At 41.0% G+C, this 22,411-nt stretch overlaps 1 protein-coding gene across 4 annotated transcripts in view; it reads left to right on the forward strand.

Moving 5' to 3' along the window:
• The first annotated feature begins 2,389 nt into the window (after positions 1-2,389).
• LOC101167657 (cadherin-7) overlaps positions 2,390-22,411 on the forward strand; it is a 34,787-nt gene continuing 14,765 nt past the window's right edge. For 2 of the 4 annotated variants that reach the window (XM_023950254.1, XM_023950255.1), the window contains exons 1-6: positions 2,390-3,396; positions 12,557-12,925; positions 13,091-13,385; positions 16,278-16,397; positions 18,911-19,078; positions 20,701-20,891. In XM_023950254.1, the coding sequence (XP_023806022.1) occupies positions 12,719-12,925; positions 13,091-13,385; positions 16,278-16,397; positions 18,911-19,078; positions 20,701-20,891 (981 nt within the window). In that variant the 5' untranslated portion in view covers positions 2,390-3,396; positions 12,557-12,718. The remainder of the gene's footprint in view (positions 3,397-12,556; positions 12,926-13,090; positions 13,386-16,277; positions 16,398-18,910; positions 19,079-20,700; positions 20,892-22,411) is intronic. The other 2 variants (XM_023950252.1, XM_023950253.1) reach the window with 2 other exon arrangements.

The raw sequence follows: 22,411 nt of genomic DNA on the forward strand, positions 1-22,411 counted from the left end.
CCCTCCCAGAGTGAAGTATAGTCAAATGTGTGCGGGTACAACGCCGTCTTTAACCACAAGACGGTGGTTGATATAAGCTTCTGTGCTTATAGCCTTGGCTGCCCTCCTCATGCTCAAAAAAGCTGACGCTTGCATGCAGGTATGCTCTGCTGCACTTCAAAAGCTGCTCCTGCACCCAGACTCACTGTTGGGTGAACAAATGATCCAGTTTGAGCCTCTCAGTTTTTAATCTGGCTCGCGTGTGCTCTCCATAAAAAGATCTTTATGACGATAAAAATACCCTCCCCCTCCCCTCTGTTAACTTCACAAACCGATCTGACTGATGGCAAACTAAGTGGACTCACTCACACACACTTCCTTCAAGAACATTTTTTCCCCTCTTTTCCACATGGCATCCGCTAATGTGAAAAAGTATTTACTCCCTCTTGTTTTTTTCAAAAAATGATTTATATCATCAAAAAATATGTAATACACAAAAATCAGAGTAAATAGAAAAGTATTTATGCAGATACTGATTGCATTTTTCAGGTAAGCAAAGTTATCAAACATGTTTGGTCAAATAAAAAAAAAAATAGTGACCTCCATTATTAATCAAGAATAAATTGTGATTGACTCACTAAATAGAGCTGTTAATACAAGAAATCAGTCGAATATCTTGATGTGAAGAATCTAAATTTAGGCTTTGAGACCTTGGAAAACCAGAATGATAATCATCATCCATGCTAGGAGTGACTAAGAATCCAAGGAGTCCAAAAACACAGCAGCTCATCCATGAGGTCCCTTTGACACCAGAGCTTTAGCTCCACTGTTGACATTCTTTTGACGACCATAACTCTTTAACCGTTTACGCAATTGACGTCATTCCAGTGGATTCTGAAGTGGAGAAAAGCAGCTCTGTGCTGATATGCAACATTTTACAGTAGCGAATTGTTTACGCCAGGGGTTCTCAAAGGGCTGCCTGGGGGCCAATGGCGGCCCGCGGGAAGATATTTTGTGGCCCTCAATAAGAGAGCCAGAACAGGTTCCTTTTAGGAAAAATGTTGTGTTGGCGAGAAGAAAAGGCGCTTTCCAGCTAAGTGGACAAACGCTTACTTTGTCGTACCTCATGGGCTGGATAAAGTCATGTGCTTTATTTGCAGGCAGCTAAATGCAATGCTTAAAGTATACAATAAAAAACATCACTATGTTACAAATCATAAAAACTATGAAAACTTAACAGGCGAGGAGCGCAACAATGAGCTCCAACAACTACAACGAGGCTGTGCTGCACAGCAGATAATGTTTACAAAATTGGACAAATCCACTGAAGCTGTGACAGAAGCTAGTAGCTACATTGTAGCTTTGGAAATGGTCTGGTGTCGCAAGCCCTTAATTGACGGGGAGTTTGTAAAAGAATGCATGCTGAAAGTAGCTGATATTGTTTGTCCAGAGCAAAAGAAAAAGTTTTGAAGAGATAACTCTGTCAAAAGATACAATTACTACATGAGTGGAAGATCTGGGGAGAAACCTCCGACCGCAACTGGGAAAACATCTGGAAGGTCTGGTTAAGTGTACAAATGACACTTGGTCATTAAAGTTATTAAAAACAACATTTTCTGTTTGTCCATTTTTTTATCCCTAGTCTAATGTTAAGTTAATTCCCAGTGTTAAAGGCCCACTCTGATAAAAATGGTCTTTTAAGCATGTTCTTTTGGCATTTTACTCATGATGCAGGACATTATTTTAAAGAAAACTCAACTCTAAACAGCAATTCTGAGTAGACATATATATAAATTGTAGTTTCAAAAAGAGCTTATTTGTGACACTGGGTGGCCAAAATTCCTGCTCCGAGCTCTCAGCAATAAGGAGGGGTTACTTTGGATCAACGGCCCCGCCAACAACCCATCATAGTTCCTGCAGAAATAATGTACTGGAAAATAACTTTTTATTATTATTTTATGATTAAAAGACCGCTGGGAACGATTTTCAAATAGATCAGAAGATGATCAGAGTGGGTCTGCAAAGTGAAGAAAGATGGATTTATGTGAGAGTTTGACAACGCAACTCAAAAACTCATCATGTCAAACATTTGGACAAACGTGTACGGATAAAACTTAAGGGAAAGATATATGTGCTTTTTCATTATGAGTCAAACTGACATCATTTCATTAATAAACAAGCTCTAACAAGTAAGCGTGGCAGTGGTACTGTGATGGTCTGGGTTTCTTTACACCCCCCCCCCCCCCACACACACACACACATATACAGTAGAAAGCTTTGGAATTAAAGTACAACAGATGCTTAAGATTAGTAAATCAAAATATGGTAGAGGATAGAGAGGATGCTCTAATAAATAAATAAAACGTTTAGCAGAAAGAGATGTTGGACCACATTCCATATAAACGTAAATTTTTAGATGTTAAAGATTGGAAAGACTTGACTGCAGTTGCTGCTGCCAAGAGTGGCACAAACAATTATGGAGCCAGGATAATTACTTCTCCACATTTACACAGATTTCTTTTTCCTCCTATAAAATAAAATCATTTAAAAATGGCATTTCATATTAATTTCCCACATCTCGGTCATGCTGAAATCTATTAAGGATCTGAACTGTTTTCTCATTATTCTTTTTCACAGCATTTTATACATATAGTCTGGCTGAAGAAGAATTAATTCCACATCACGCTCCTCCGTCAGGCGAGAAGGTTCAAGGTTTGAATCCCAGCTGAGCTGTCTTCCTGTTTTTCTCCATCCTCCTCCAACAGTTCAAAAACATGCACGCTTTGAGACTGGAGGGGTAGCAGAGGTAAGGCAGCGCAAATATCCTTATTTACAACTTGATTATGTAAACAACCGGGACACCCTGAGCGTCAAACAATCTCTGGAGGAATTGTACGCGGCGTGTTGTGAGGGGTCGCCGTTTAAATGGGCCGATGCAGAAACAGCGTGCTCACTCCGCTCGAATGTCAAAAAACAGGCTGTCCTATCACTAGCAAAACGGTGACCTTACAGCGGATGAATTACCATCTGCTCGCTGCTCCAGCTCCACTCTAATAAGCCCAGGATTGTTCATGGAAACAGGAGGGGAAAAAATCCAATAGAAATGCGTTTGTAAGTCCGGGCTGTGAGTATTTGCATGGCGATGAAGGCCGCGAGTGTTCTGCACTGACTGAGATGCGAGTCTCAGACAATACAAGCTGTGTTTGTTCTTCCCGGGGAAGTTTGACGAGGACAGAAAGGAGAAGAAGGAGGAGCAGGAGAAGAAGAAGGGTAGGTCTTCAGTGCAGGGATTACACGTTTGTCATTGTGGCGACTCTACGGTTTTCCAGTACCATGGTGTTTTGTTGAGCAGATTGCGTTCCTTCACACCCAGCAGGGATCTCTCTCGTGACTTGGCAGACGCAGAATCTCAAACAGGTGCGTGGAGTTTATGTGGTCCAGGCTGACAACAGGTATAACATTTTTACAGATTGGACTTCAGCTGCTCTGAAGTACACGGTATCTTAAAGACATTATAGGATTCTCATGGAAATTGAGCGTTTAGTCAACTTTCAAAGCAGACAAATGTATTAAAAATATTTTCCTAGATTAAAATTTTCCAAAGTTTATTGACACATCAATACAGAGACGCTTCTATTCAGAAAAAGCTTTTAATTGATCTTTAGTCATAGCTTTATCTTCATTTGAAGTGAATACTGTTGGTGCTATATGATTTCATCTATTTTTGCCTATTAGTTTTATGGTGTCTTATTTTTGTAAACCATCTTATTCCTCAAAAGGTTTTAGAAATAAAAAGTACTTACTCCAATCAATCTCACAAGCAAACAATTCATACAAGATATTTTTTAAGACCCACTCTGATGAAAATGATGTTTTATGGTATTTTTAACATCTTCTTGTGGCTTTTTTTGTCATGTTGGAGGACATACTGTATATAAAAGAAAATTAAGCTCAAAATTCCATTTCCTTTATGCAAATTGTGAGTCAGGAGCAGATGAAAAAATTCAGTTTGAAAATGATCTTATTTCGTTATTTTATTCATCATTTAAAACCACTGGGAATACTCTTACAAAAGATAAAAATATGACCAGAGTGGGTCTTTAAAGACTGTCTTTCATGACAGTAAGAGGGTTTAAAGACCCACTTCAATGAAAAGTGGGTTTTTCTCATGATGAAGAATTTAGAATTAAAAATGCATTTCTTAGCATTTCTTTATTCAACTCGTGTTGGGTCAGGAGCAGATGAACACCGGATGTTTGAAAAGGCAGCTGGGCGGACTAAAATCAAGCTTTCCCTGCTTCAATTCAAAATCATCAACCCTTTTACCCCCCCAGAGGTGTTGCCAGAGACAGCAAAATAATGCACTCTTTTTGATCAACTGTAACTCTTCAACTGTTCACATAGTTAATGTATTTCCAACGGATTCTCGAGCGGTCAAAATATGTTTTAAAGTGTTAGTAAAGTGTTGCATATCCGAGCAAAGCAGCTTCTCCCCAAGTCAGAATCAGCTGGTTTACATTTATTGAACGTCAACACTGAAGCTGAAACTCTGACATAAAGGAATAACTCATAACCATGAGTGTAACAAAAAAAGTGCCTTTGCACCAAGTCGTGTAATATGTCTTGCTCAAGGGCACTTTAGCTGCTTTAGCTGCTATTGATGACCCTTGTAGTACCTAAATTCATTCCAAAACAGTGGGGGTCCAACCGTTGACGCAATTAATGTCATTATGGGGGATTTTGAAGCAGAGAATACTGTGCACTGACGTGCAGCACTCTACAGAAGTTTGATGCATATTGGTGCAAAACCACTTTTCTCCACATTAGAATCTGATGATTCACATTGATCACATAAACGGCTGAAGAATTTCCAAGAAGATGTTATGTGGGCAACAGCTCGGGTGTTAAATGGTTAAATAGGAGAAGCTTTGGCCACAGGCTTAACCTTCCCTACACCATTTGTTCCTTCATTTCCTGTAACATTAAAGTTTTCTTACACTCTCTCATCTTCTATGTGTTTTGCTTTTAACAACATGTGTAGTGGCGGCTAATTGTTCTTCTCGAGAAAAAAAAAGACGACAAACAAGGAAGTGGCGCCATTGTTGATTAATGTCAGTGGAAATTGGTGACATTTTGCAAAGCAGCAATGATTTCCTCCTGTGCCCGTAATAAAAATCAAACAAATGACTTACAAACAAGTACACGGTGGCTTGACATTCCCCTGTTGTTCTCCGCTCAGCCTTGAGACTCATTTGAGGCCCTGAACCAGAAAGCAGGAGCCGCGTGTCAGTTGTTGTTTTACGAAGCTGAACAGTAAACAAGGAGTCCCACGGAGGATTCCCAAATGACCAATTAAGGACGCTTTATGTTGGGAGCGTGATCTTAAGTAAGCAAGCCTGAACAGATGTACTTTTTTTTTCTTCTAAATCGTTGTCACATTTCCAGCTTCACTCATTGCACTTATTTCAAACTAGTCTTTTTATCTTCTCTTATCTAAAAGATTGCAGAGATCAATGGTTGGAAAACAAGATAGTAAACGCTCCTCTAAGTTCCAGGTACTCAGCGGTGTGGATTGATATTGATGTTTCTCACTTTTTCTCTTTTTGCCTTGCTTCAGTATTTTTGTTGGCACATTAGATCCGTTTTAATCGCATCCTGGTAGCCCCCTTTTCTAACGAAAGACTGACATTTTATTAGTTGGAAGACACAGAAAAATGATGGGATGGTCTCAGCGCATCTAGTGCTCAACACTGTGAGACTGCAGCTCGTTGTCATCCTGTCATGTGCTCCAGCGCCGCTCCATACCGTACATATAGGCTACACCGAGCCTGCTGGAAATAGGAGGAAGGCCTATTAGAAGTAATGAATGGCTGTCAAGCGCAGGACGCTCAGCATGTACGACATGTCGTGTACAATGTTTCGTCGGAAAGGGAAAATTTGTCATGGTTCTCTGTATTTTTAGCGCCCTTGACCTCTCCACACCATTTAATAATGAAATCCTCTAACAGGCTCTATCAACACATCCAACTTCTTTTCTACTTCCCGATTGAGACAGTATTTTTTTTTTCCCACTGACCTGTGCACCATTGTAGCTTGACATCCTCCGGATGATTGTGACTCTTTTGGCATGTTGGCAGTTGTAACCTCAGCGAGGACTGTTTGTGTTTTTTGGCTCGTGATGTTCAATCTGGGTGCATTCTTGGCACAACAATGAAAGACAACAAGCTCTCACGATTCACTGGCCACTAATTGGAGTGTCACTCCTTGGGCCTGTATATATGAGCACGGCCTGTAAAGACATACATAAGCACAAATAGATACCTCCACTGGGGTTCTGAACAGAAATTTAATTTAAGAAGTAAATCTAGCATCCGTAATAGATTATACTATCTTATTACAAATGGGCCTTGACAGCTAATTTACTTTTACAAGATTAAACTTGAACATTATGAGATGTTGAAGCTGGAATGGTGCAACTGCTCTTAACTGCTGAGACAACTTCCTGCAATACAGCCCGTTTAATATTTCCACTGGGACTGGCCAGCGGAAAAATTCATGCACACTTGTGCTTCTGTGGGGTCTTTAAAAATTAGAGAATCCAAAAGGAGAACTGTCCATGCTGAGGTTCTACTTCCTCACGTCTGCAGCTAATAAACAGTTGAATGTTTTTCTACAATGTAGCTTGACTAAAGGGCCACATAAAGCTCATAGATGATGTTTAGTACTTTGGAATGTATGTGAATAAACCGTTAGCTGCATATGAGAACTGGACTGAGTGACTCCTCCCCCCTCGGGTTCCAAACAGGAGGTTTCCGCAGGCTCCAAGAAGCCAAAATCCCATAGACTTCTATAGAGAAATAAACAGCTATTACTATGCCTATTTTTTCTTCTACCTGTTTTTTTTCAGCTTTAATTCTTCTTTATGTTTACATAAAGAATCTGCTTACGATAGTCACCCTCACTGTCGTTTTCTAAATACCCACCTTGGATTTTTGGTCATAGTGCAGACCTTAGTCATTTCTTGAGTTGTTTTGTGTTCAACGCAATTTCCAGTGTTGAGTTTCCGCTAGGCAGTTCATTAGAATTTTGAGCAATCACTCGAGTTTTTCCATCGTATTTTTTACACTCCAGTTGAATTAAGCGACCAGTCATTACTGTGAGGTTTAGTTTGAGGACAAATCTCTACTTTATCCAGTATGGCAGTGATGAGTCCACAATCATCAGGACAGGAGGCTCAGACCAGTCTGCAGTTTTCCTAAGAGCTCTTGTTTGTATTTTTGTTTTTCTTTCTTTCATTAACAGTTCGCTGAGACCAAACTATAAAGAAAAACCAAATGTCTTGAATCTTTCAATTAGGTAGCTTTCAATCTTTCAATAAAATGTTAGGCCAAACCCATTGCTCTAAACCAGGGGCCTCAAACTCAATTTTCCTGGGGGCCACTGAAGGCAGGGTCTAGCTGAGGCTGGGCCGCAACTTTAACGCACACACACACGCAACTTGTGAGTGTCTGAGAGCGAATAAATTTGTTTGGAACATATACTATACTGTTAACTGTACTCTATTATTAACTGTTTTCAGTACAAAATGTACTTATAAAACTCTCACTCAAATAAAATAAAATAGGTACGGTAAATAAAAAAAAAAGTAAATAAATCAGTGATACATATCTGTTTATTTAGTATTCTATATCTGCTGTTTTCTAATTTAAACATCTTTATTATCACAGCTCTGTTAACACTGTTAAATTATAAGTATTAAACACAAAATAAGACTCCAATTCTACAGTTCTGTAACCTCCATCAATGGGTTCTTCTAAACACAGCTTCTCTTGTCTTCTTCTTTCTGCTGGACACTTGGCAACACTTCCTCCCAAACAGCTGAGACCCTCAGTGTGGATTAAAGATGATTGTCAGTACATCTGGACTGTACTTGGACTTATTGAAATTTAAGGTGGAGAATTCAGAGAGGATGCGCTCCCAATTTACAATCTGTGTTGACTGTATATATTTTTTAAGTTTACTCTTTAAAACACAAATCAGTAAAAGAGAAACAAAATGCATTAACCATTTTTGGATTTTCTTTCTTATGACTTTTTGCACATTTAAACCCCGGTCACAAGTTATTGCAGAGCAGCCGGTCAGCCACTCCTATATTTTCATAGTTGCGTTCAAACTGTGGTTCGTTAGAGCAGTGTTTTTCAACCAGTGTGCCGTGGCACACTAGTGTGCCGTGGGAGATGGTCAAGTGTGCTGTGGGAAATTGCCCTCATTAACTGATCTAAAAACATTTTCCATCTCCAGGAAATCAGCTCTTTGTTCATCCAAACGGGCCCTGATAAAACACTAAATAGTTAGGAATATGAAAGATCTTAAAATTACTTTTTCTTTGTGTTTATTTGATTCTATTAAAGACATTTTGATAAGAATGACGGTACCGCGATTTACCTGCAGCTATAACAGTTTGCGGAAAAGTCCCGCCCCTTTAACTGTCTCCGCCAATCATTCTTGAAGGCTTAATCACATGTCATCAGTCTGACCAATCAGAAGTGCTTAAAGTCTTCACTTCCTTGTTCTTAATTCTGCTGATAAAGTCGCTCAGTTCTAACAAAAATACCAGCTAAAGCTCGTCTTTAGCGGTGTAGCTTTCCACAGAGTCCGGTGTCAGACCGTGGAAAAGGTGAACAAAACAATGAAGCTCAGAGACGCGAGTCTTTCTGCCCTTTTTCGGCAGTTTTCACACTACATCTCCCATGATGCATTGGCTTAAAGGGCCAGTGTCCCAGCGCACAATGAGTCGTCCTTGTGGAACGTCTTGAAACCACAACAACAGTTTCTAAATTTTCTGATTTAACTTTCATTTCAACTCTTAGAAAAAACAGCCGCGACTTCCTGCTTTTACGGCCACAATTATCACAAAAATGCACGTGAGATTGTGGGCGGGGGGGAGGGGGGCTGTCGATCAATACAGACCATGAATTTCTGCTTTTTTTTTTTTTTGGATGCTGGTGTGCCGCGGGATTTTTTGTCAAGGTTAAAGTGTGCCGTGGCTCAAAAAAGGTTGAAAAACACTGCGTTAGAGAACAGGTGCTGTTCACTGAGGATCAGAACAATCGTTACAGATACCTGAGATCAGAGAAACGCTCCAAAACGGATGGAAATTCCTTTTGGAGACACCAAATAGGTGCAGCAAAGATGCACCATAAGCGTGTTTGAGATCACCCAGGTGGACGCAACGCTGCACACATCACCTGGTGTGTGACGTATGTTTTTGCTCCAACATCACCTGTCAATCATCACAAAAATAGCACGAGAAAGGGGTGGGATCAAGGCGCCAACTTCCTGTTGTCCTTCAGTCAAACACATCTATCGTTGCATTTTCCACATGTATTTTCAGTGTGCCTACGACTAAATCTTGTTGCTCGCATGTTTTTATTGTTAAAGCCCCGTTAGCTGTCACGCATGTAGGCGTGGGACATTTATTCTCCACAGCGATCCATCTCCTGGGGGAGCGGTGGGCTGCAGTCACAGCCGCGCTTGGGAACCGTTTGGTTGGGTTTAATACGCCGCTGCGCGTAACCGTAATCATAACCTCAACCTTCCTCCGGGTCTGTGCGACTCAGAAACAAGTTCAGCACGGACTGCACGTATTTAGAAACTTACGAGCGAATAGATACATTCTAAAATGGAAAGTAAGACAGTCCTAAATGTGGTTCGGGGAGGGGGCTGTCAGGTTTCCCTAAATGTTCTTCTGCTTTCAAGCCCGGTCAATGTCACGCCCCCAAGAGTCATTTACCGCACTGTGATTGGTTGGTTGGTCAGCTCCGCGCACAACACTAAAAAAGTGTCATTCATACAAACTGGCGGGCTGCATTAACATTAAACTTTCATAATAAAAAATTTCATCTTGGGGGCCGCAAATAGCCCGCGGGCCGCAAGTCTGAGACCCTGCTCTAAACAAAAGTGTAACTTAACACACAATAATTACATTGGAAAGCAACATGGTTTCTAACCTGCCTGTGACACAAAAACAGAACTACTAAATAACAAAACAAACTTCCTATAAATCATATTCAAGTTTTCATTTACAAATAAATGAATGACTAAATAAAATCAATTTTTAAAAAAGTTTAACTTTTGTCTGTCCTCAGCAGAAACCTCATTCCCTTCCCTTGACTTGGTGCAAGCCAAGAAGGCTCATTGTACGCGCCAGAGCTTCATCTGCCCTGATCATGGGTGCACTTCAATGACACAGGAAACAAAAACAGACTGATGAACAAAATTCATTATTAGAGACCATTACTGTATTTTATCTTATTTTCTATTTTATTTTATTTTATTTTACCAGGAAATTCCATTGAGACTACGTCTTTTTTTCAAGGGAGACCTGGGCCAAAGGGCATCAATACAAATAAAATACAGTTAAAACAACTGAAATAAAATCCATTACAAAATACAAATGCAATAAAAATTGAAATGAACAGTAGGGCAATGACTAATAGGTTAATTAAAAGTGGTACAGATAGGTCAAGGGTGACATGTGTATGTTTCTTTTAAGAGCTCAGAAAGTTTTGCTTTAAAACAATTCAATGGAATAAGGTCACTTAAATGCAGAGAGTTTTGAATAGTATTCCAGGAAAGTGGCCCAGCAAAGGAAAAGGCTGTTTTTCCTAATTCACTGTGTATAGAACTGGACGGAATGACGCCCCCCCCCTCATGTTCCAAACAGGAAGTACCCTCTGGCTCCAAGAAGCCAAAATCCCACTTCTGTAGAGAAACAAACAGCTGTTACTCAGTCATTCTATTTGTCAGAATAGCCATTCTTGCTCTTTCATACATTTTTTTATCCTATTGTTTTTCATTTTGCTTTTTCTGTAGTGCAAGTTAGTCAAGTTAAAAAAAGACCCATCAGATGCCTCAATAAAAGTAGTGTCCTGGCCCCTACATTCAAAACTTTTGGCAGACTCTTCCACTTTCAAGCAATAGGGATGTGGACCCTAAAGACTGGTTGCTAAAGTCATTCATCTTCTAAAGCACAAACGGGTTTCTGCAAAGGCAGGGGACATCCATGTCATCTGTTGCAGGGATCACAATCATACACCCATACACACTCACATTCACACCTAGGGGCAATTTATAGTTACCAATTAACCTATGAAGCATGTTTTTTGGACGGTGGGAGGAAGTCGGAGTCCCCGGAGAAAACCCACGCATGCACGGGGAGAACATGCAAACTCCACACAGAAAGGCCCCCCATTGATGTTCTGTTTCAGGTCGTCCAGCTGGGACTTGAACCGGGGGGGCCTTATTGCTGTGAGGCAAGAGCGCTAACCCATGTGCCCATTGCTAAAGTTGTCAAAGAAATGGTAACTCTAACCATTTCCCGATAAACGAACTCTGGGTCCATTATGGTTAAAAAATGGTGACTGATTCATTTAGTATGAGCCAAAAGTAAACCGTTTTATGGAGGGCATCACACTCACTCACTCCAGTTCTCAGAGACAGTCAATGTTGGAGACCAACAACACGTTCAACAAATACCTTAAAGTCGTGAGAGTGTCAGTGGTTCACTTGCACGATAGTGGGTTGGGGGCCTGAATCCCCCTTACAGCTACAAATGTGTTGACAGAGAATTGACCAGATGATCACTGTTATCGGCAGAAAACATAAAAAAAGGTAAAACTAATCTGAGAAATGGATTAATGCAAACGTCACAAAATAATTCAATTGAGAAGAATATGGCTATAAGTCAATACATACGATGAATTACAACTTAAACCACAACAAAAAGGTTTCTAATTAGAAGAAGAAGTTAGAGTTTGAGTTTTTTAAGTGTAAAATTGGTATAAAGGGAACTAACTCGAGGAATTAACTCTGCTTTTAACCACATTAGTAGAAAATTCTAAAGGCATCACAACCTTTTGGACCTCATTGTGCGCGTAAGCTCCAGACAAATGTGCTGTCTGTCCCGACTTTCATTGTCCTCACACTCTTGACCCCGATCCTGCTGCACATAATAATGGGCATCGATTCGACTTATGTTTTGTCAGAGGCATGTGTGTCTCGGTTTTCCATGTCTGGGGAGACATTGATCTAATTAGAAGTCTTCATTAGTCAGCTGCAGAGTGCAGTGTCATGTTTAAGGAATGATGCTCCCCCATGAAGACACAATACAGAGCCTTGTCTAAATTCAAAACAGAGGACCATTTTCAGCTGCCAGTGGAGAAAAAGAAGACTCAGACAAGGATTTTACTGTTTCTCATAAAGCGCTAAAGAGCCTAGGCTTTACGTTTTGTTCATTGTACATTTTGTTTTTTGTTCTTGTGCTTTCAGTTTTTTTTCTGTGATAAAAAACTAAAGTAGTTGTTTCTGTTCAGAAACATGTTGTTCCATTACTGTTGGATTTTTTGCATAGCTTTCCAAAAGATGATCAATGTCAATATAATTTAAATATTTTTTAAGTCTTTGGAATAAATAGAAAATAAAAGATCATTTAGATTTATAATAATTGTCTACAACACATTTCTGTGTTGAATATTATGTCCTGGAGAACTAAACTGAGTTTTTTTCTTCTTTTCAGTTTTGGGCATGTATAACATCATACCAGGAGGGAATGCACAACTGCCAGGATCATGGGTTACTCTGCTGGCAAATGAAGAATTAGCAGAACAGGAGAAGAGACCCTAGAATCTCCCGCCCACTCAACAGAGATGCAGATAAAATTCACTCGAGGACTGTAAAAATGCCCACCTCCAGAGTTTTGGCGATAGTGACGGTCTTTTCCATGATTCCCGGTGGGATCCTGAGCGACATTAAAGGCTCTCGGGGTTTGGAGACGCAACATTTGGCCCAGAAGTCCACTTATCCTCAGCGACGCCTGAAGCGAAGCTGGATATGGACGCAGCCGTTTGTCCCTGAGGAAGATCCCTCTCTTGGCGTTATTGGGCAGGTAAAGCTTCACATTGAATCGCTGCCATGTCCTTGCTGTAGAGTTTCCCTTTCTTAAATAAATAAATATAAATTACACGTTTTCTAAAGGATTCAGAAAAAATAATATTTTAGGAGTACCATGCAGCTTTTGGGAGTCCTAACTTCTTCTCCTTCTTCTTCTCAGATCAAATCCGACTCTGACCGAGGCGATTTATCCATCAAGTACATATTGACAGGAGAAGGTGCTGGAAATATCTTTGAGATAGATGAGTATTCTGGTGAGATCAGGAAGCTGAAAAAGCTTGACCGTGAGGAAAAAGCCTTCTACGTCCTTCAAGCCCAAGCTATCAACAGAAACACCAATGAGCCTGAGGAGCCCCAGTCAGAGTTTATCGTCAAGGTTCAGGACATCAACGACAATGTTCCTCAGTTCCAGAACGAGCCGTACGTGTCCAGCATCCCGGAGATGAGTCCAGCTGGTACGTTTCAAAGTTCCAACCGCAGTTTAGTTTTATTGAGTTCACATCACACCGGCTTTTAAGCTTTTGTTACGTTTTCTAATCTAGAGTTTATCAACCTCTTTAGATTAGGGGTCCACTTTTTTCGTAATAAAATCACAAGGAGGGCCACAAACTGAAAATGAAGATTAAAAAAAGGAGTTCTACCTGGGCCTGTTTGGATGAACACACACGATGGTGAAATTGAATAAATTCCCTTGGCACTGCAGTGTACCATAGCACACTTGTCGAAAACCACGGCTCTAACCAGCCGAACTAAAATAGTGCACGTGAGAGTGCGTGTTTGGTTAAAATCCCTTTTGGTTGTTACAGAATAATGAAAGTAAAAAAAGAAGAAGAAAAAAAAAATCAAGATTAACCGTTTTTGCAGCTTGATTGATAAAAAGATTGGTGGTCAACTTCAAAGTTAACAAAAATAACAATAAATAAAAATAATAAATAATAAAAAACTAATAAAAATAAAAAACACAGCAGATGGAAAAGAACCATCTAATTCAATTGATCACATTTCCCATAACACATCTCAAAGACATATCCACTTGGATTTTCCAGAAATCATGCAGGTGATGTTTCTTCTTTAAGTGTAAAGACACTCGGCTCAGTATTTTCAGGCCTCGATGCCTCTTAACTTTTTGCACAGGTATTACTATTGTGGGTCATTCCCACTCTAGTCATTAGTCAGGTGCAAGCCCTGGCTCCTTACTGGCTATTGCTGCACGCACGGCGTGTGCACATGAAACATAAGTGGCAAAAAGATGCCCACAGAAAATACACTTATTGCTAACAGTCAGGCTGGACGTACTTTTAACATGAACAGCACCAATGGGCTACTTGCAGTCCACAGGATTTGGGTGAGTTTACAAAAAATATCTGAACCACACGCCTGCGTCTCACCTACTTCACCCTAACATACCCCTGCATGTTGGATAAGTGTTCGCTACAACCCTTCGCCTGCAGCATGCCTGTAGAAAGAAATGTGCATAAACATTTTCGCTCCAAGGTTTTACCGAGCCGTAATATTTCTAACGAGCCGATTGTGTGCTTCGTAGGTTTGTCTTTTTACCAAAAGGACCTGGCTGCAGACTTCAACAGCCAGAACCGGCAGTCCTCGACCAGAACTATATGTCCCCCCATTTGCTAAAAAAAAACATTTATTTTAACTATTTTAAGCTTTAAGCTGTTTTTCTTGATCAACTCTAAACCCTTTTGGGTACGGGTAAAGTTGTATCAATTCCACTCCCGGCCGATGATCTCAGGCGGCCTTTTGTCTGCAGCCAGATCCCTCTCCGTTTGTTGTCCGGGTACGGCCCGTTTCCACCTGTGGGCGCTTGAGACTGAAGTTTACCAATAGGCATTTGCATTAGGCTTCGACATTCACTTTTTTGATAGTAGATCCTCCTAATAATCTCTCAAATTTGCAGCAGAATGCATTACTCGCGATTATCCGTTTGATAGGTTTTCTTTTCTTCACTCTGTTGTGTTTAGATCTTTGTTACTCCGACAGAACTGAGCTTGGTTTTTAATGGTAATTTGACCACATATGTAAATGATTTTCTTATCATCTAGTCACCAACATGGTCAGTAAAGGGGCTGAGACAGAGATGTGGTAGCAGTTTACTCTTCTCTCTGATGCTGTTTCTTTGTTGTAAACAATCAGTGTCATTAACGTGTGGTTGAAATCGGTACAAAGTCATCAAGTTCAAAGACTTTTTGTGTTTTGCATCATGGTTACATCTTTTATGGATGATGCAAGGTTAATTACTGGATAACCTGTAAAATACGGAACAAAGCCGTCAGAAAAGCCTGAGCCGAGCTAATTAGCCAAGGAGTTGAATGAAAATAAGAAGACGGAGCAACTGTGTGAGGCCAGATGGGCCATACGCTCAGGTCTTTCGGATAATGATCCTGGGTGTTTGTTTTTTTTTTCATATTTTGCGCCCTTAAAACCACAAGAGAGAGAAAAGAGGAGAACTAAAAGAGAAAGTAAATACATGTGTCCAAAACCACAAATCATTAGAGCTTCACAAAAAAGTGTCGTTGGTGCGCCTGTGGCATTCCCTGTTTACCGGCGGTGTCTCCTGTAATGAGGCTGAGCCAACCTTCCACAGAAAAAATGATTCCCGGAGAAAGAAATAACTTCAATCCAAACTCCAGATGTTCAAAAAAAAAAGGTTATATGAGCGCCTTTCATCTGTCTTCATTCAGGAAGTTAAAGGTATTGGATTCTCTGTGGAGGCTCAGATGCCTTTATGGATAAATATACTTTAAATAAAAGCACTGCCCTTTATAACAAAAACATTACCATTTCAATTTAAATGTAATCTCCTGCTGCATAATATCTCACTCATCATAAATCATGATGTATTTGACTCAGAGAGTTAAAGTGAGGAAGGGGGGCAGCCGGAGGAAGAAACCCCACCCATTGGTGTGTAAAAGACAGAGAAGAAAAGATGAGATGGAGAGGGGGCACGAGGGAGAAACAGATGCTAGAGAGGGGAGGGCAAAAGATACGGTCAGGGGAGGGAGAAGGGGGGGAAAGACGGAGCGGTAAAACCGAATCAAAGAGGGAAAACCGAGGAGCAGGTGGATAGTGAGATGTAGCCACGGGGCTCGAGAGGTTGTCACGCACACCTGCGCCGAGGTTGTGAAAGGCCAACGCAGCTAATGCCCCCCCCCCCATCTCTCCTTTGTCAACATCCCTCCTCCAAGCCTCACTCCTCCACTTTTCCATTTCCACCGCTCTCCCCTGAGTCAGACAGACAGACCCTGCGGGACTGTGGCATAATCACTTTATTTCCTCGTCGAGTGGAACTGCAGCCTCCTCTGACTCTGCGTCCCCCCCCCCCCCAACAGGGACCACGGTGGCGCAGGTGACAGCCACAGATGCGGATGATCCCATGTTCGGAAACAACGCAAAGCTTATCTACTCCATCCTGCAGGGGGAGCCCTACTTCTCTGTGGAGCCAAAGACGGGTAACTGTTTCAAATGAGGATATTCCAAATACTTACTGTACTTTTGTTCGTAAAATAACAGCATTTAGAGAATTTTAACAGAGGTCATCTACACGTCCCAAACAGATGGTTAGTCTGACCACTAACCAAGGACTGCATCGATGACTTAAAGTGCCTCGCCGATCGTCTTTCGATCTATTTTCAAAGCGTTCCCAGGGGTCTTTTATTTATAATTAAGCCATTTCCAGTCCAAAATAAAGTCGTTTTCTTGGTCATATTTTCTGCAGAGCAACAGGAGTTTAGCAGAAATTCACCTCCGAGTTGTGGGCGGGACTGTTCGTGTGAAGTGAACCTGTCCTGACTTCCCATCATCCTGTTTTTTTTTGTTTGTTTTGTTTATTACACTCTCTCCTGCTAGCTTACAGCTTCTCACAATCTAAACCTCACATTACCAGAACGAATCTTAATTTTCTTCATTAATGTCCACATCATGAAAAAAAGGCCATAAGAACATGTTAAAAACTCTATTTTCATTTGGGTAGATATTTAAATCGGGACTGGGCAGCATTTCATCCCAAACTGCTATAAACTGTGGATTAGTCCTTTTTTTTGGTGGGTCTTCCTGAAGACGTTGTCATTCACTGTTACTGGATTTAGTTAAAACACATAGAAGCAAACCAAACAGCTGATTAAAGCTCACATCTGCAGAACTTTGTTTAGACTCTATCTTCTTTTTTGTTCAGTTTCTTCAAATGTTTTTTAGGACAAACCAAATGTTTGTTGACTTCAATTATTGGTGCAAAATATTCTGCTTTGTGTTTCTGTTTCAATCTTTGCAGCCAAAGCAATGGAAAGACATGGAGCGATCCCATTTCAAAGTGCTCCTTATCAAAAGCTGCATGTTGTCAGTAGGCACCATGTCCTTTCAGTCAGGTGTCTTTGTTGTGCTTGGATCACTATTAGGTCAGTGTTAACAGGCTTAAAGAAAAAATCCTGCCCACTGGATTTCCTGCACATATCCTAAATGTAATAGACTATAGAATATGAGAAAAGAGGAGCCAAGGAAAAATCTTAGAGCTCTTCAGAAAGCGAAGAGTTCAAGATCGCTTTTAGAAATTGGAATATAGTCTTGCTTTTTGAAGGAAGTCAATAAAAACACGATCAGAGTCAAGGTTTACTTGAACAAACTTCTTTATCGTCGATATGGGTTTCTAAATATTAAGTAGAGCAGGCAAGCCAATAAGAAAGTTTAGGGTAAATATATTTTTTTAAAAAGCCATTGGTGGTTGAGCGCCTGTTACACCCACTCCCACTCCACCCTCTGCCCCTCTTGCTGTGGTCACTGTAGCTGCATATGACAAATTCAATAAAAAACCCATGGCAACTAATGTTTTTTTTAACCACACCCACTTTCCTTTTTTGTTGTTGCTTGTCCTGTCCAATATCTGAGGAGGCAGATAGGAGCTGATAAGAGCCTCTTGAGTTGGACCTATTTTACTGCTGCAGCATGAGCTTATGAATCTTCTGACACACAAGGTGTATATTTGTATAAACCCCTTTTGTAATTTAGGCAAGACTTTCTTTACATTGATTACATTTGTACCAGTTTTTTGTTTGACCAGACGGAAAAGAAGAGTTTGTCAGGTGTCAATGTTAGTCTAAAAGGGGCGGGGCCTGTCCACACATACTCAAATGTTTTAAACATACCTGTTGGCTCCAAAGATCTTCCCATACAAACATGTCAACACGTACACAATACACCTACAGTTGACACACACATACTTATGCATATAAACCATCAGATGTAACGCATTTCATGCTGTTAGCAAACTATTTACACAAAGGTAAGCTGACACCTGTACTGAAGTGAGTTTTTATGTTCTGCTGCTGATGGATGATGGAATGTAAAAAAATAAATAAAGAGGGAGAGTGCCCAGTCATCCCCAAACCAAGAATCCCACCAAAGCAGCAGTGGTAGCCAGGACCCCCGACACCCACACAGTATAGCAGATAGAGGAAATCCACCCGCAGGGCAATCACGTACACCACCCAGACAAGGGCCGGCAGGACTGCCATAGGGGCCCCCAACGCCGGAGAGCAGGGAGGTACAGAGAGCGTGCAAGCTCAAGCCCAGCCAGAAGAATAGCCCCCCTGCTGCAACCGGGGGCCCTACCCTGGGAAAAGAAAAAAACAGCCCACCACCACACAGGAGACAGTTTCTCCCGCTGTTTTTATTTATTTTTTATTTGGAGGGGGGTTCACTATGCTCAAAATGTATCTTCACCAGGTGCTAGGTGATTGGCAGAGTTTTTAAGTAAAGAAAAATGCAAAAAAAAAAACAGTCGATTCAGCCCTGGACTGCTGCGGGACATAAAAATGTTTTTCCTTTGGAGCTCAAAAATCTAGATCTTAACAACAAAAAATACAATTACTAATCATAATTTTTACTCTTAAAAGTATTCTGCACTCTGTTTTTTTAACTAACATTAACAATGGCCAGATGAGGTTTGGTGACCCTTTAAATCCCCCTTCAGGGATTGTTGTGACATCTTGGCCTGACCTGGACCGGGAAACTCGAGACGAGTACCTGGTGGTGATCCAGGTGCAGGACATGCTGGGCCTCAGCGGCGGTTACTCTTCCTCCACCACACTCACGGTCATCCTGACGGACGTCAACGACAACGGACCCACGTTCCAGCGCCGTGAGTCGCTCCCACCACACAGGGGTGTCTGCTCCATGGACGCAACTGTTTGGGTTCAGATGGGGGGGTTTGGGCTGCCAGCGCTGCTGTGCGTGCCATGTTGTTCAGCCAGCAGCAAAAATTCAAAGTAGGGAGTGGAAAAAAATGAGTGAAAGAGATGGGGATGCGCTGCTCATCTGTGTGTGAACCTTTGCGTGTGCCACACACTGAATGAATTTAATCATTCACACATGAGCAGATATTTGTCATGACCTTTGGAAACAAACCAAGCCATCTCAGGGATAAACCTCCCTACAAATGCAGAGAGAAAAAAAATCAATTTTGTAGACAGCAAAGATGAAGCTTTTAACTATTAATGTCACATTTTCATTCATTACAGGTACCAGAGGATCCTATGCCTCGTATGTTCAGTAGAAAAGGCTCCATAAATATTAGATGGCCACACTTCACTCTGAACTGTGCGCCTTGCTTTGTCACATAATTGCATTTTATTATGAGCCTTCATTAATGCTTTCTTTGCAGAGTTGCCCAAAGACCCAATTTTCTCATCGTCTTATTTGAGTTTTGTTGCGATTTTTTAGAGTTGCTATCAGCAAGGAGCATGAAGTGATCCTCCAATCACAATGTCCCTCCTATTTATCATGCTATCACTTTAGCTGACTCTCTGGAGCGATCACCAACTTTCTGTTAAGTTTGGTGATCAGAGTTAAAACTTTTTTCTCGTTTTCCAGCATGTTCTCCACTGTTTTTCAGTTTGGGTTCGAGCTTAAAATCCCACTCTGATCATGTTCTGATTTATTTTCAAAGCGTTCCAAATGGTCTTTTAGTTATGATTAGGCCGTTTAACCCCATTCTTTGAACGTACTCAGCTAGCAAGGCCACGTAGGACTCACATGGGTCCGGCAGAGCAAGCGAGCTGCACAGCCCAGGGGTTAGCTACCTGTCCACGCTGGTGGCTGGCTAGTGTAGCGATCCAGCCTACTGAGTACCCACTTAAGCCACTGTGGGCAATCACAGGTGGGGCCACCAAAGAAACTGCAGACAAACCCATTTGGGGCCCCACATTTCTGGCCCACTTTTAAAGCCATATCGGCCCACTTGGCCTTGCAGTCTTGTTCACCATTGACAAGCAGGGAGGGGCTTCCTCTTCTTTTTCTACTATCTACTAACTAGTGCATGTCCACCACCTACAGTTGGAAAAGGCTTGGTGTGAAATGTCAAAGCAGTGCAAATCTAGTGAATCTCGCTCTAGGCTTTTTCTTCCACAGCTTTAATTTGACATATAATACATAATTCTGAACACACACAAACTACAATTATTAATTTCTACTCCTTATTAATTTTCAAACGGTTGGAACTTTAAAGGGGATCTTCTCAATATGTCACTATCAAAACCGAGTCCCTGACTGGTCAAAGTTTGATCTAGTTGAACTTTCAACACACGTTTAGTGGCCACACATTTTGTTTGTCGAGGCCAAAAACAGTCCTAAAATGTGCGCCACTACGCATGAATGCGAGAGTTTTGAACTCCAAGTGGTCGCTTGAACGCACGATGTTGAAGAAGGTGCAATCGTAGTTTCAGGGTGTGAATGTGACTCTGGGAATGTTTTGTTTCTCCCCAGAGCTTTACACCTTTAATGTCCCGGAAAATGCAGCCATTGGCAGCACAGTGGGCAGAATCATAGCAGACGATGGAGACATTGGCATCAATGCAAGAATGACATACAGTCTGGAGGACGACCTGGAAGAGAGCTCCACTTTCATCATCAAAACAGACCCAGTGACTCAAGAGGGACAGCTTCTGCTGGCAAAGGTAGACACATTTACACTTTCTACTTCCCAGTCACAATCTGTACTCAGAATCTTTTAAAGAGAGACAAAGAAGTGCTCTGGGAAAAATCCAAACTCAATAAAACCAAAATCTATTATATTTGTATTTTACTAACATGAACAGTGCATGAGCTGACGGTGTAGTTTGCATCTTTAAAAACAGGCATAAAAAGGTGATTCTATCACACACATGTAAATAAATGTTTAAAACTTAACTTACAGGCCACAGACATCATCAGGTCAAACCACAGAGACAGATGATGGAAATAATTACATTTCCAAATTACTTCAAAATCATTTCATTATTTTACAATGAGGCATTCTGCTAGTGTAGCTGCTCACTCATCCATTTAATATCAATCAAAGGAGCTTAAATCAAAGACACAATGACCTTCTTTTCTTTGTTCTTGAGGACCTTTCCCTGTTCATTTGAGTTTTTCAGACACTGTTGACTGAAAATGGCAACAAGATGTTTCATCGTGATTTATATAGTAAAGGTTAAGCAAAATGTTTAAATCAATGCTTTATCTTAAGTGTTGAAAACACACCAGTCTTTCAGTTTCAAAAGGTCTACTTGACGCCAAAAAGGATCTCCAGCATCTGAGAAGCTAGCTGTGCTGGTTGGAGTCCATTAAACTCAAGATGGGGTTATGGAGCCATGTCATCTTTCATGGAGTTCCCCCCATTTACAGAAATGTGACCCTACATGTGTCTCTGCATCACCAAAAAGATCAGGACATGAGGTTTTTGTCTCATTGGGCTACAACAGCGGGTCACAACATGAAGACACCAACTGTCCTTCAAAATATGACATTTGGCAATAATCTCCTCTTTGACTCACACCAGTGTTACACGGATTTTCTACAACCATTTTGTGCAAATTAGCCAACGGTTCATTTAATTCATATTTTTCAACTCTGGTGTGAAACATGGTGCTCCTAGTCCTGCTTGTTTTTGATGTTTTCCTGGCCAAACTTATTGGATTCATTTCATTATTAAACTCAGTAATGGTCTGCTAATGACGGCTGTTGAAGGAAGCTGCGTTTTGGCAGAAGACTCAGAGTGTGTGTGTGTGTGTGGGGGGGGGGGGGGGGTACAACAGCCCCACAAAATGTCCCCGAGGTGTAGCACAACGACTTATTCTCTTTATGTTTTCTAATTCCTATTAAAAATTTAGGGGTAACCTCCTGAAGTTTTCATGTTTTCACTTTTAAATGAACCAAAAACAGTTTGAAAGTGGGTTATGTCACCGGTTTTAGTTACTTTAAGCCGACTGTGTTTATCTACTGATCGATGAAGTTCAGAACATATTTTAAGACAAATTCGTGCAGAAATCAAAGTAATTCAAAAGGGTTCACAAACGTTCTTATGCAACTGTATATTTGAAAATGGATGTAGGTACATCCACATCTTGATTTTGGGTTTTTTGGGTTTAATGTTTCGTTGACATTTCCTGCAGCACCGACAGGAACTTTTCTGGTGGTGGCAGTAATGACTGGAAAT

This window comes from Oryzias latipes, chromosome 20 (genome assembly GCF_002234675.1).
Source record: "Oryzias latipes chromosome 20, ASM223467v1".
Lineage (NCBI taxonomy): Eukaryota > Metazoa > Chordata > Actinopteri > Beloniformes > Adrianichthyidae > Oryzias > Oryzias latipes.